The 14,014-nt window shown below is 43.0% G+C and overlaps 1 protein-coding gene across 2 annotated transcripts in view; it reads right to left on the minus strand.

Moving 5' to 3' along the window:
- Nucleotides 1–13,160, minus strand: part of ACSL1 (acyl-CoA synthetase long chain family member 1) — a 49,778-nt gene extending 36,618 nt beyond the window's left edge. The window contains exons 1-2 of one of the 2 annotated variants that reach the window (XM_021711898.1): nucleotides 12,884–13,160; nucleotides 8,156–8,382 (exon numbers count right to left, since the gene is read on the minus strand). In XM_021711898.1, coding sequence (XP_021567573.1) covers nucleotides 8,156–8,350 — 195 coding nt within the window. In that variant the 5' untranslated portion in view covers nucleotides 8,351–8,382; nucleotides 12,884–13,160. Of the gene's footprint in view, nucleotides 1–8,155; nucleotides 8,383–10,116; nucleotides 10,379–12,883 lie in introns of those variants that run through there. The other variant, XM_021711899.1, reaches the window with a different exon arrangement.
- Between the last annotated feature and the right edge of the window lie 854 nt (nucleotides 13,161–14,014).

Genomic DNA, 14,014 nt, shown 5'->3' on the forward strand with positions numbered 1-14,014 from the left:
TGCAGTTTATTGTAGAGATGAGGTCTCGCCAAGTTGCCCAGGCAGGTCTCGAACCTGTGGGCTCAGGCAATCCACTCACCTCAGTCTCCCAAGGTGCGGGTTTACAGGCTGAGCCACTGAACCCGGCAACCTGAGCAACTTCTGAAGAGACTGCTGAAGACATGGTTGGATTCTAATGCTAAATTCATCTCTAGGGAGAAAAGCAGCATGTGGTACCAAGGTCCTAGGGTTAAAATGACTCTTTCTGCTCCTTCCAGTACCTTCCATATAAAGTATCTTGTCGTACCCCCAGGACACTAAAACCATGAATGCTCAAGTCCCAGATATAAAGTATGTGCATGTAACCTATGCACATTATCTCATATTTCAAATAATCTCTAGAGTACCCACAACACCAAATACAATGTAAATGCTGTGTAAATGGCTGTTATACTGTATGATTTAGGGAATATTGGAAAGAAAAAAAAGTCTGTATATGGTTAGTATAGATGCACCCTCCCTAATATTTTTGATTCTTGAATGCAGAACCTATGAGATGCAGAGTATCAACTGTATTCTTCCTAGCACTTACATTTTACATGCATTCCAGCCCGCCTAGACACCATCATCTAGTTTTTACAAACAGACACAAAACTATTTTCCATAGAGTGACCTTTCAGAGAGGATCTCTGGCCATCAATTCCCATATCCAGCAACACTGCATCTTTGATATATTAGACTAGGACTTTAAAAGGTCAGCCTATATACAACCCTCCCCACCCACAATAATTTCTGTATGATGGACAAGACATTTTTTTAAAATACCCAGGCTCTCTCAATGTGCTGAATTGTAAATGTCACAGGGTAACATTGAGCCTTGGGCTCAATATTTAATGACACAACTTTCCAAGATCCTCCACCCTCAGGTGAACACAGAGCCGTCCTGACAGGCAGTGCTGGGGCTTGACATCTACATGCAGAAAAGGTGGAAGGAAAGCAAATATTTTATCGAGCACCTACTAGCCATCCCCCCAGGACACTAAAACCATGAATGCTCAAGTCCCAGATAAAGGTCAGCCACTCTCCAGATGAGGAAATTCAGACTCTGGGGGACTCTTGCCTTCACTGCCCACCGCTAGGACGTCGGGGTGTGTCATGAGTTTTGCTCTGCAGTTCCCAAGCAGGTTCCAAACCTGCCCTACGTTGTTCCTCCTCATCCTTGAGACAGGAGCCAGAGCACCTGTGCCCAGCTGGGTTTTCTGATTCTTCAATGCTTTCTCCTAATCCTCAGAATCTTTTTTCTTTTCATCCCTAGTTCATCTCCAGTTTCCAACTTCCCAAGCTCCCCACTATTTCAATCAAAGGATTTACTCAAGAGGGGTGGGGAGTGGGGGGTAGGAGACTGACACAGTACTTGGCAAAATATCTCATCACCAGAAAAAATCAGCCAGTCACAGGAGGGAAAATGTCACCATCCCACCTCAATAAAAAGGAAGAAAATTTGAAATAATTCAAATTCCCACCAGCACACATTATTCCAGCAAAATAAGACTGCCTATAGAATTCTGACATGCCAGCCATTTAGAATCTACAAGGCCTTCTGCTTCCATTCTGCCTAGTCCAAAAGGAGCTACTTTTCTATTTATTACCTTTTGGACACTGGTATGCAGAAGGACCTTTGTCAAGAAATACAGAAAGTCTACATTTGTCATTTTTCATTTGGCACCAGTTGGCTCTGTTTGGGGGAGGCTATTTTTAAACTTAAATAAATATCACAGCAAGCGTTTCTGTCATTTATATCTACACACGTTCTCTGTTTAATGAAGCCTGTGAGATGCAGCATCATTTGTACAAAACAAAATTGTGTTTTCGTATCTGCTGTATTGTGTTCCTATATTCCTGTAGTGACCTTTAGTTTTTCTTCCTGGGTAAAGGGAGCCCAGAAATAAATCGTTTTTTTTAAAATAGCAAGCAACCTATTTCTTGCCTTGAATTCCTAAGGCAGCTACTTTTGTGGCCTGGTCTTGGCACAAAGATCAGAAACTCAGACTTCAGGCCTCTGTAACACTGGGTCTCACCTCAGGGAGCCTACCACCCATCTACCGCTGTTCATTATAGCACAGAGCCATATTCCACCTAACTCAGCCACCTAGGAAACAGGTCTTATGGCAAACAGGTCTTATGGCATCTTAAGGAGCAACTCAGTTATTTTCTATAATGTGAGTTTAGAAAGGAAAAGTAATCTAGCAAGATTTGTCATATCCTGTCATTAAGAAGTCCATTATTAAGTTTTAGAAAAGGTGCTAAAGTTACCTAATGGCATGAAAATGTTGTTTGCACACTGCCAGAAGAGTATTTCGATCCAAAAACACTCCCTCTAATTACCCTCTCTCCATTCCACCCCCACTGCCCCAGCTGCTAAGATTGTTTGCTGAAAATGTCCTCAAATGTTGGAACACTTGCTAGAAAAATACATCCAAGAATTCTCTGAGGTATACGGCAGCAACTTGCTAGGGTAGAACTAAAAGGGTATATCCCATTGCTTGTATTTCTGTTTGACTACTTGCACAATTATTTTATAATTGAGACCAGAGAAGAGCAGGCCAAGAAGGACAGTGACAGGGAACCTGCAGTTACAAATAGGAAATGCATGAAAGTTAATGCCTAAAAGTCAAGATTTACATGAGGATTATGGAGGGATATGAAGCCAGAGCACCAAGCCAGAGCACCAGGAGATACTTCCGAAGTGCCACATGTACTGCTAGCTACTTATCTAGTAACTATTCTGTTCCAAAGCTTCCCAGAGGACTATGAAAACAATATTTATGGTGCCATATTCACAAATGATCACAGAGACAACCAGATGCTACTCCTGTTCCTACCATTTCTCCCCTCCTCTCAGTCTTCACCTGCTACCTCCCGAAGCCATCAGTTGAATGTCCCATCTTACAGTTGTCTGTGACACTCCCATGGACCACCAGGCTGGTGTTGGTGAGAGGGAGGGACACGGACATCCAACCCCATCTGGCCTCCCTGGCCAACACTCTTCCAGCCCTCCCCCGGCAGCTTGCACTCAGACTTGGTCCTGAATGTCTGCTTTACAGCAGCACTTGATCCTTCCTAACCGGCAACAGCTCCGCCCACTCAGAGCCAGTCCAGCCACTCATGTCCAGAAGGACAGCTCACCATTCTTGGTGTTTCCACTGGCATGACCCCCACAGGCTTGCCTCACTTTACAGGTCTGGCATGAGTCTTCACCACAACTTAGGAATCCGCTCTCTTCTTCAGAAGCTGTTTATCCCCGTTTGATGGTGGGCCTTGACACACATATATGTGTGAAGTATGGTTATGTGGAAATGAGGGTCACCACTAGTCACATGGGAAAATCCCACTCAGTGACATGCTCCATTCCCACCTTCTACACGGAACAAAGAATGCCAGTCCTTGTCACAGTGTGCACACGGGCTGGGAGGTCTGGGTGGTTGACAGCAGTCATGACATTGACAAAGCCTCTTGTGGACCATGACTTGTGAATTTTAAAACAACACTATTGATTGAGCATTGCTTCCAAAGGCGGGAATGCCACATTTAGTTTGCTTCTTTCCTGAGACGGAATCCACAGTTCTAGTGTGATAGCATGAAAACAAGTCACTTGCATTGCTCTTAGTTCAGGATGGCTCTCACCCTCTGCCAAGGACAGAGGGAGCCCTGAGCTGAATGCCCGCTGGCCTGGGCTGCAGGAGGGCAGCAGCCAGCTCTCCCCTGGTATGTGCACACCATGTGGGAGGAGCCACGTCTTGCTGAATGAACACGTATCTGATTACTATTCTCTGTGACTTGCAGATGATTAAATAAAAGTGTCACATCCTCCATAGCAGACATTCTGGAGCACAGGATTAAAATGCAAAGGTAGGTCACTAACCACATACATCCCAACATGTGGACCCTTTCATGCAAAAGGGTCACCAGCCAGCATGTGACCTGAATGCCATGAGATCGTCTGGTGTGGAATTTAGTCATCCAACTTGGAAACGAGATGAGTTATACCAAAGGAACTGGTTCTGCATATCAAAGGACATGAACCCCTGCTAGAACTGACATCTGGTAACAAGTCCACATAGTGAATCTGTGATAGACTAGCTAGTTTAGCCACTAGAGGGAAATTTTAATCTGAGTTCTGAAATTCTTAAAATTAAGTCTTAGAAAGGCTAAGGGCTTGCAGGTATGAAAAAGCTTTTAACTTGCTACAATTTATTCCCTTCTTTAATACTTAAAAACAAGTAACAAATAACATGGATTTTTTTTTGTTTAAGTGCAGCATAATCTAGCAGCAGCTGTCAAAAATCTTTCCGCACTAATTAAACACTCCATGTCAATGCCCATGCCACATCTCTCAGCAAGGAAAGGACCTCACATTTGCTGTCTCTGACCTCCTTCAGTAACTACAATGATCCTCATCTGTAATTCATAATGGTCTGTGGCCCAAACCTCTCAAACCTGGCAGGTAGGCCTACAACCCTATCAGTACCGATTATGCTGTGACCTGGTCCTGAAGCTGCTTAGGTTTCACAGTTCCGTGCCCCACTCTCCCGGCCAGTCCTCACGCTACCCAATGCTTGACAGTTTCTGATCCTATATCCAACCTGGGTATAAAATCTAGACTGTTTCTTACTTTACCTGTTCCTTTTGCTCCTTTCATTTTCATCTCTACCTGCAGGCTCTTGGGCCTGCATGTCCATTTTCAGAAGAGCCTGTTCCGGAATTCAGAAGCTCTGACCCGCCACTGACTCCAATGTGACCTGGACAGATCCAAACTTCCTCTATAATATACAACTTTCAACTCATATAATGAAAGTAGCGTAGCAGAGTTCTAAATCTTCCACTAACTGGATGATATAATTTCACCTGTTTGGACCAAGTTTTCTTATGCATAAAATGTGAGGGTTTAAAAGAGAAGATCTTGAAGGAAGAAAACTAACATCTACTAAAGACTTACTGGGGCCAGGCAAACACTGAAAAACTATGCAGTTCTCTTAGCAACACTGAAGGAGAGAAGGTACCATCACTTCTGTTTTCCAGATGTGGAATCTGAAGGTCAGAAGAGCCTGGTAAACTCGTCCAGTTCTGCCTCTGCCTGTCTCTCTCCTCCTGGTACTTCCCTTCACTGCAACCACCAAGGTCTGCCCAAGCATGCCAAGAGATTTCTCGTCACCCCAGCGAAGATTATCTTCACTAGGGGACCATGGGGCTCTCGAACTCAGTGAACAGGCTAAGACAAGTTAAAACTGGAAACCTTGTGAAAGTGATACAAAAACAAACCCCACAAAACCTGCTTCCATCAAAATCAAGGAGCAGCAGCAGCAGAGACACTTTTGGAAGATGGAAATTCTTCTCCAGCAGCAGGAAAAAGCCAGTCTTTGAGTGATGGTGGACACAGGGACACGATTCTCCAGACAGCCCTGATCAGATCAGCGCTACATTTAAGAAGTACTTTTAGGATTCTGTTCCTAACCTAGCTTTTTTGTCCCATTCTCTAGTTTGGGTCTTCATTACAGGTCGACATCATGAGTGCTAACTTCCTCTTTACAACCTCTTTTTTAAAAAAATTAAATAAAATTGGTTTTTTTTTGGTAGAGATGGGGTCTTGCTGTGTTGCCCAGGCTACTGTCGACCTCCTAGCCTCAAGCTATCCTCCTGCCCTGGTCTCCCAAAGTGCTGGGATTACAGATATGAGCCACCATACCCAGCCACAACTCTGATTTTTAAAAGGAAACTTCAAAAGATGCAACTTACAGAGCACCTATGTGCTGCTACTTTTAAAGTATCTCTGGGAAACAGCCAGTATGGGTTGTGAAGAGAAGTGGCCAGACCAAAGAGTATAGATTCCTCTCATTTTAATATCCATGTAGAGTTTATGGGAAGAAGAGGGTGACAAAGATTGCATATGTAAGATAGGGGCTGAGGGTGGAAACTGGCAAACGGTGCTTGCTTGTTTTTAAAGCAGGAACACAGCAACGATATTTCACTCTGGCAGTCCGCCCCTGCAATAGTGCCAGACACAGGCTCTTCACTAATGCTTTATGAAATGAATTAAGTTCCTCCTTCCCTGCCACAGATATTCGTACAATGATGCTCGCTATGTCAAAGCAGCTGTCATTACTACGCACCATAATTCCAGGGCTACTTTTAAATTCAAATTTTTAAGTTCTTTTTTAAAAGGCACAGCAAGTTTGGTAGCTATTCCTAAGACCTACACATTTTGAAAATCAATGCTAAATCTATTTCTATAAGCAAAGAGAAAAATCAGGAAGCCTATATACTCAGCAGTTGAATTACAGATTTTCACTTTCTTTCTGCTTATCTATAGTTTTAAATTGTTCTGTAGGGAAAATGTATAATTTCAACAAGGTGCAGTGACTTTATACTAAGCTGGAACTTAAAAGTCACATGTGACATGCCCCCACCATTTCTCATATAATAAGAACTAGACATTTCTTACAGTTGCTGCAAAATTATCAAAGTCTTCACTGTACTTGGCAAGGACTCTTCACAGTAAGGGCAACACACCATGATACAGCAGGTCCTCTGCCAGAGGAGAAGGAATGCCAAAACCTTACACAGACCCAGTAGGGAGAGTTAAACCCTACTCATGGTTGATATGGAATTAGCTGAGGTGAAATATGGAGGTACCTTGACCCGCTACATAGAAATAAAGCAGAACGCTAACTTTTCTCAGCAGTTTAGTCGTTCTATATTTATATTTTGTCATGAATTAGACTGACGGAACCTTTATATATTTTAAGAGTTTCACATTAATGAATCCGAGAACTTGTTTAGAATAAAACAAAGAACTAAAGTCCCATAAAGAACAAAATGCTCTGACTCCAGCCAGGGCTGTATATAAAAAGGCACCCTCTCCTCCTCGTGGCCTAGGAAGGTGGGAAGGTCTTTCATCGCCACACCCAGAGGCAGTCAGCGAGGGATTCTGTCTTTCACATTCTTCTGCATATCTGCTGAAAGTAGGAAATACTAAAAAGTAATTCTGACTTAGGTGGGGGAACATGAGTGACCACAAAGCACAAGCAGAGAGCAAGTGAAGGCTCAAAGTACCCATGAGGACTTGGCCCCTTCATCTTTTCAGCACCTCCCCTCTTTCACCAACCTTGAAAAGAGACTAAGAAGGGAAGGAAAGGTGAGCAGGGGCACAAAGAAAGCAACTTCCAGCCGGGCTCGGCGGCTCAGCCTGTAATCCCAGCACTTTGGGAGGTTGAGGTGAGTGGATTGCCCGAGCCTGCGGGTTCAAGACCCGTCCGGGCAACTTGGCGAGACCTCATCTCTACAGTAAACCAAAAAATTAGCCAGGTGTGGTAGCACGCGCCTGTAGTTCCAGCTACTTAGAAGGCTGAGGTGGAAGGATCGCTGGAACCCAGCAGGTCAAGGCTGCGGTGACCAGGAGTGGCCACTGCACTCCAGTCTGGGCAACGGAGTGAGACTCCAACACACACAAAAAAGAAAGCAACTTCCTGAAAGGATCCTAAGGTTCCTCTCTGCCATCCCACCCATGAAGTCCTAATTACCTTCATTCTGATTTAATTTTCATAAGTATGAACGCATGAACTCTGGTTTGCCCAAGTCATACACAGCCACGGCACTTGGCAATTCAACCAGAGGTGCCTTTTGAATGTTACTTCTTCACATCCTATCCTAAATTCTGCAACCATGTTACTTGAACCCTATTTGACTTAGACAGCTTGAAGATATGTTCTGAGTATCAGACACACCACCAGTAAAATCTTTCTTTCTGTAACATGTTTGACAACTCTCAGCCCCACTAGACTAACAGGGACTGAGTGCTGCCTGTTTTCCTCCATGGAATCCTCTGAGTCTACAGCAGTGCCTAGGACAGGGTAGCAGCTCAGTGGGACTTCTGGAATGATTGTCTGGGTAACTTGGGATAGACACACAACCAACACCCCTCATCTGTCCCTGTGCCCTATATTTTGGCCTCAACCTCTATTTACTACCATCAACTTCTGTTTGTCTAGCACATTTTTGTTTACAAAGTGTCCTCACAAATATGTGATTTTGATCTTGATCAATATCACAGTCAGTGCTGCTTAACTGATCTGGGGTAATGCGGCGAAAACTCAAGAGGCAGGCAGAGCCCTCCACTTACCGCCACTTCCACTGACTGCATGGAGAGGTCACATGGTGGCTTCAGGGCTTTGGGTCTCGTGGCGTACCAGAAAGTGGTGAGGGCGGCAAAAGCTCCGAAGCCCATGAGTGTGTTGGTTGGGAGGGTGCGCACGTATTGTCGGAAGTCAACCAGCTCTGGCATTCGAAAATACCGGAACAACTCGTGGGCTTGCATTGTCCTGTGTTGATAGTTCTCTAAGCTGAATTCTGTCGGAAGAGAAAAATGTCATGTTCATTCCAGGGAAGCAGGACTCCTCTCCAGAATTCCCAGAGGCCAACCATCCAATTCAGTGGCTGGCTGGCCACACCAGGCATTAAAACCTACAATCAAATGGTCCAGGCCTTTTCCAGGCTGTCAAATGTCATTTTTCTGAAAATACGTTAAGAATTCATTTTCCTTCTATTTCTCCATTATCTTGTATTAAAAAATAAAAACATTATCTTCCTTTCGTTAACCATATTAAAAAGATTTTTCTAAAAAGAATTCTTCCCATAAAATGCTTAAATAAGTAGTTATAAATTTCTATTTTCTTTTCTGATCTTGTATTTCTGTTCTCCTCCTTCTAATCAAATATACTCAACTCTCTCTATCGAGGCTAATGGGAATACGGGGGAAGAGGACCAACAAGTCCAAACCACCTGAGGGGCATCCTTTTCTATTTCTTCCAACAGATCTCAGAACAAGTTCCCAAACTGGTTAAACAGACCAACCCAAACGTCACCTTTCTGGACTCTTCCCACCACAAAAGTGGCAATATAAATGCTGGGAAACCTGTAGTTGGCTCTCCTAATAGACCAGTTTCTTTTCTATTTCCTGAGACTATAGCTAAAAATAATAAATAAATTTCTGTGCATAAACTTTAAACCAACCATCAGACAGCAGATGATAGCACAGTATTTGAGAAAAAGTATATCACAGTATTTGAGATCCTAGATTCTAGAGCCAAATTCTGCCTCCTCAGCTTATGAATGGTATGACTGAGGACAAATTACTTCACTGTTCGGTGCCTCCGTTTCCTCATCTATAAATGGAGATGAAAAATAGTGCCTATCTCATAGGGCTTTTATGACTGCTAAATGATTCACATAAAAAAGGCTAATATGGTGCCACACACACCAGAAGGTACTCATAAAATGTTAGAGATTATTTCTTCTGCCAAAGTTCTGTGACAAGTCCTGAATGCAGAAATGTAAGGTACTCTGGTAATAAGAAAGGATGTTTGCCTCCAAGGAGTTTACACAAAAAATTAAGAAGCCAAAACACATAGAAAAAATTTAGATAACTCTCTCTCTAACTCTCTCTCTCTCTCTCAATATATATATATATATATATATATATATATATATATATATCAAAGCCTCAAATAGAATACTATGACAATTAACACAAAGATCAGTATTTAAAAAAGTAAGGTACAGATAGTAAATAAAGATAATTATAATTAGAAAATTATTGATGAATAACTGCTCTAAAGTTTGGCAGCAAAGGAAAGGAAATAATTATAAAATGATCCGAAAGACTTTTCTCCAAAACTCCCTGGCAATGCAACAAGTAACATGTAAATGTAAGTTTGGATGGTATTCGTAAGCTACTTGCTATATATTCTGTTAATTAGCTAGGTCACAAAACTGAAAATAGTTATCTTTGCTCAAATATGCCCTGTTGAAACTTAAAGCTATCCTATTACATAGTTTTGCCCAGAGGAGCACAACATCAGACTGTCTTACTGGCCATCGATACTACTGGAACCAACATAATGTATCTGTTCTGCTCATTCAATCTCTACTACAACAGCTCTGTGTAAGTGTATGCACATGCATGTGCGCACACACACACACAATTTCAAGATGGTAACGTGACAGCAAAGAAACTAGAGATAAGCACATTTCTTCAGCCCATGATTCTGTAGAGAAAGCACCAGTGCTTACCAAGTCACTCACCATCTGTGCCACCAACAGCAGACTGCTAGGTGACACCTCACTGCAGACACAGAAGAGGGTGGTGAGGGTAGGGGTGGGGCGGGGTTAGAAGGGCTCAGCAATGCTTACCCTGCCTGCCAAGGTCTCTCAGGGCATTAGTCACATGCCGGGTCCGATGCTGCTGCCCACTGGGCTAAAGGTAACTAGCAGACAAAATCCATACTTGACTTCTCAGGAGAGCAGAGGTTGAAGGATGGGCCAATGGGGAGCTGGGAGCAGAGTCACCCCACTGCTCCACCCATGGGCAGAACAGCCATCGGTGAGTGTCGCTGCCAGGGCCAGTTCTGAAAACAGACACTGTTTTCTTTCTGCTCAGCTTCCCCATATGAAGAGACAATGTGCTTTTTTTTTTTAAACCACCGAAAAGAAGGATCGGATACCGGATGGTAATGTCTAACCAATATAAGATATACCAAGGAAGAAACATATTGGCGAGAGTACGCCCACAGCAGATTTATTCTACATGAAACCAAAGGAATCAAGCTGCTCTTGTCACCGTGCATATTTGAGCACCTAGTGTGTGCCACGCACTGGCTAAGGGCTGGGAGGACAGGGCCGATGACCTCGACAAGGCTTTCAGTGGCTAGCTATCTCATGGGGGAGGGCACAAAATTGAGCAAGTGATAACTGCAAGGCTTTGGGGAAGGGCTTTCTGAGGAGAGGATGCTTACACCCTGCAGGATAAGAGACATGTCAAACCCACGTCCTCCCAGCACTAAGCAGTCAGGTTTCACAGACAGTATGGCAACTGCAAAGTAGCCCTGTAAAAGTGCCTTGCCCTAAATCCTTCCACCATCTAGCTGACTTCACTACCCTGCAGCACTCTGAATTGGAATAGGAATTATTCTCCCTTTACCCACTCTCCCATGCCCTTCTTCTTCTCTCCCTAAAGTCTCTGAAGCAATTTCCATAAAACCTAGACTGGATGAATTTACAGGGCCTGTTCAACAGAATCATGTCCCCGAGTGAGAATATTAAATAATTCCTCTGTAAACAAACACAGTTAACCATAGGTGATTTGTATCAGCAGTAGCCTAGCTATAGACAACATTGCACTAAGAAAATTTAGTAAGTCTAGGAAAGAAAACTTTTTTTTAAATATCAGAAAATTATAGATTTAGTAGTACGCATGCAAGAACATTTTATTAGACACTAATCTGTATTGCTAAGGGTTTAAATACAGCCAAATTCATATATTTAGTCGGTGATAATGACAAGCTATAGCAGTTTAATTCATACCTTTTAGCTGGTAGCCAGGTAATAAGCTGTAAACCAACTTCACTGAGCAAATTGATCAGTGCTGTGCATAGGAAAACTATAGTCTATGCATAAAGAACTAAGACAATACCTCACTTAGATCCATGTAAAGAACAGCTCTTAAATATGAAACTGATAGCATCATAAGTCTTTTACCTTCTATTTAACTGCTATAAGAAAAAGGTAATCGGAGTATTTAAAAATAGAGGCAGACCTACATTCAAAGAAAATTAGACACAATAAATGGAATTTCAATGCTGTATATGAACATAGACATCACGTTTTCTAAATTTTATTTTAACAACGTGGGGTAAAATTGAACATCATGCTTTAAGATTCAATCCTAATGGATCTCTAAGGAGGATTAAGACTCAGGCACTTGCTAACAAATAGTTGAAACACAGAAATATTTTATTCTTATTACAGTTGGAATTTTAAAAATTCTTTCAAAATCAAATTTTCACATCATCATATATGCAAGTATATAGCCTGGGCACAGAAATCATACTGCTGTTTGCTCAGAATATGATTCAATGGGCTTAAAGGTTTAAGCAGCCAGTATTTCTCAGTAGGGAACACATGAGCTCCTGAAAACTAGTTTCTCCTTCCTCTACAGCTACTCCTATGTACCCTGCCCACACTTAGAAAAAGTGGGTTTGCTCAGCTGGGTTTTTTGAATTCCCTATAAAGCTGGAGCCTAAAGCCACAAAGTGACAGGGACCATAATAATGACCAAGGAAATCTGGCACAATCCTAGTATAAAGAACCAGCGCAGAGGATGCCTTTAAATAGACCTGGTTAGAAACAGACGTAGCACGGCAGGGTAGTAGAAACTAAAGCGCATGGCTATCAGAAAACAGATCGATCCTAGTACTTGTCTACCCAAACTTGGTACAGAGAATAGCTACAGGCGCAATTAGCATTTCTTTGGTGTTTTAGAAAGGCGTTCTATCCTGTGTCTTGCCTGAACATCACAAAGCAAAATGATGAGGAGGAAGCCCAGGCCAGAGACTGATACGGCTTTCCCCAAGATGTTTGTCAAGAACAGGACACCTGACACTCAATCCAATCTACATGAATGATTCTTAACTATTCTAAGCCATTAATCCTGTCATTGAGAATACACATAATTATCCACACATGGGGTTCCTAAGTCCCCTTCAGCCAGACCCATTTTTGGAAGTCTGAGACTAGGTTTCTAAAGATCCTTCCAGTGTTGTGGGATCTCTGCATGCAAAAGTCACCTAAACTCTCACCTCGGCCTCTGAACATGTAGGTTCAAGGCCCACTGTACACAAAGGTTTACCTCTTAGCACTTTGTTTGCACCATGAAAGAAGTGGCTCATGGCCAGAGGTGACTCCAAGGGCATCATTTTCTAAGGGCATGCCAACCCATACACACATACACACACACACACACACACACACACACACACCCTGAGATCTTGCAAATCTGCAAACTTTTATTTACATTAGCAGTTTATTCTCTTCATGTCATCTATAAATCAAAAGCGGGTGATCTGTTTGTTTCTCTCCTTCTGAAGTTCCTCAAGCCTTCATCAAGACGAATAATAGCAATCTGATGGAATACTTCACTAGGAATGCAGCCCTCAAACAAACCCACACAAAAATCATTCCTGCCTGGGCAGCAGCAAACTAAGAAATCCTGACATCTTTCCTTGATGCAGAGAGCCAAGCTGGCGAGATGCTGCCATTCTTGCTCCACCTCCTCCCTTGTACAATAGGCTGTTGACAGAAGGCTGAAAGCTCCCCCTTTGTCCTGCACTAACTGGGCAGAGCCAGGCCTTGGGAAGGAACAAGAGAGCAGCAGCCGGACCTTGTGCTGTTCTTTCATTGCACCACTCCAAAACCGTTGGATTCGTGCTCCTTAACCCTGGCTTGGCAAGTTACCTAAAGCTAGATTTGCTTAGCCATCGCCTCTTGAACCAAAAGAGCGGTCAGGCTGTCCCTAGGGAGAAGGAAGTATAGACTCTCCAAAGAGATGCCAGAATCTCCCAGTTAGAGAGGAAAGCAGAGGTGTCTGTCCATCCTATAGGATCCCTGACCATGGTGGCTGCCAGGGGCCGTCTCCTCGAACTGAGGTTGAGAAGGAGAAAGACCATTTGGGTAATTTTGGGATCCCAGGAACGAATAAGCAAGTGGTTCTACAGGGAATTAATTATTCCATCCACTGCTTTGGGGCTTTTCTTACCAACTAAGTATAATAAACTTTAAACCCACTTTTCATTAAAGCAATTTTATGGGTTACCAATGCAATTTCCAAAAAGACTGAAAAGGAGAAAGAAGAGGTGTCCTGTTTTTATGTACATGATTTGCTGAAATACTCAAGTTAAGCTGAATACTTCTAAACTTAAACCACTCCCTGCCTACTCCCTCAAATATTACTAGAGGGGCCAGGCTCGGTGGCTCAGCCTGTAATCCCAGCACTTTGGGAGGCTGAGGTGAGTGGATTGCCTGAGGCTGTGGGTTCGAGATCAGCCCAGGTAACTTGGCGAGATCTCATCTCTGCAATAAATCAAAAATTAGCCAGGCATGGTAGCACACGCCTGTAGCTCCAGCTACTTGGAAGGCTGAGGCAGAA

This window comes from Carlito syrichta, unplaced genomic scaffold (assembly GCF_000164805.1).
Source record: "Carlito syrichta isolate Samal-C Ts95f unplaced genomic scaffold, Tarsius_syrichta-2.0.1 Scaffold302892, whole genome shotgun sequence".
NCBI classification, from domain to species: Eukaryota; Metazoa; Chordata; class Mammalia; order Primates; family Tarsiidae; genus Carlito; species Carlito syrichta.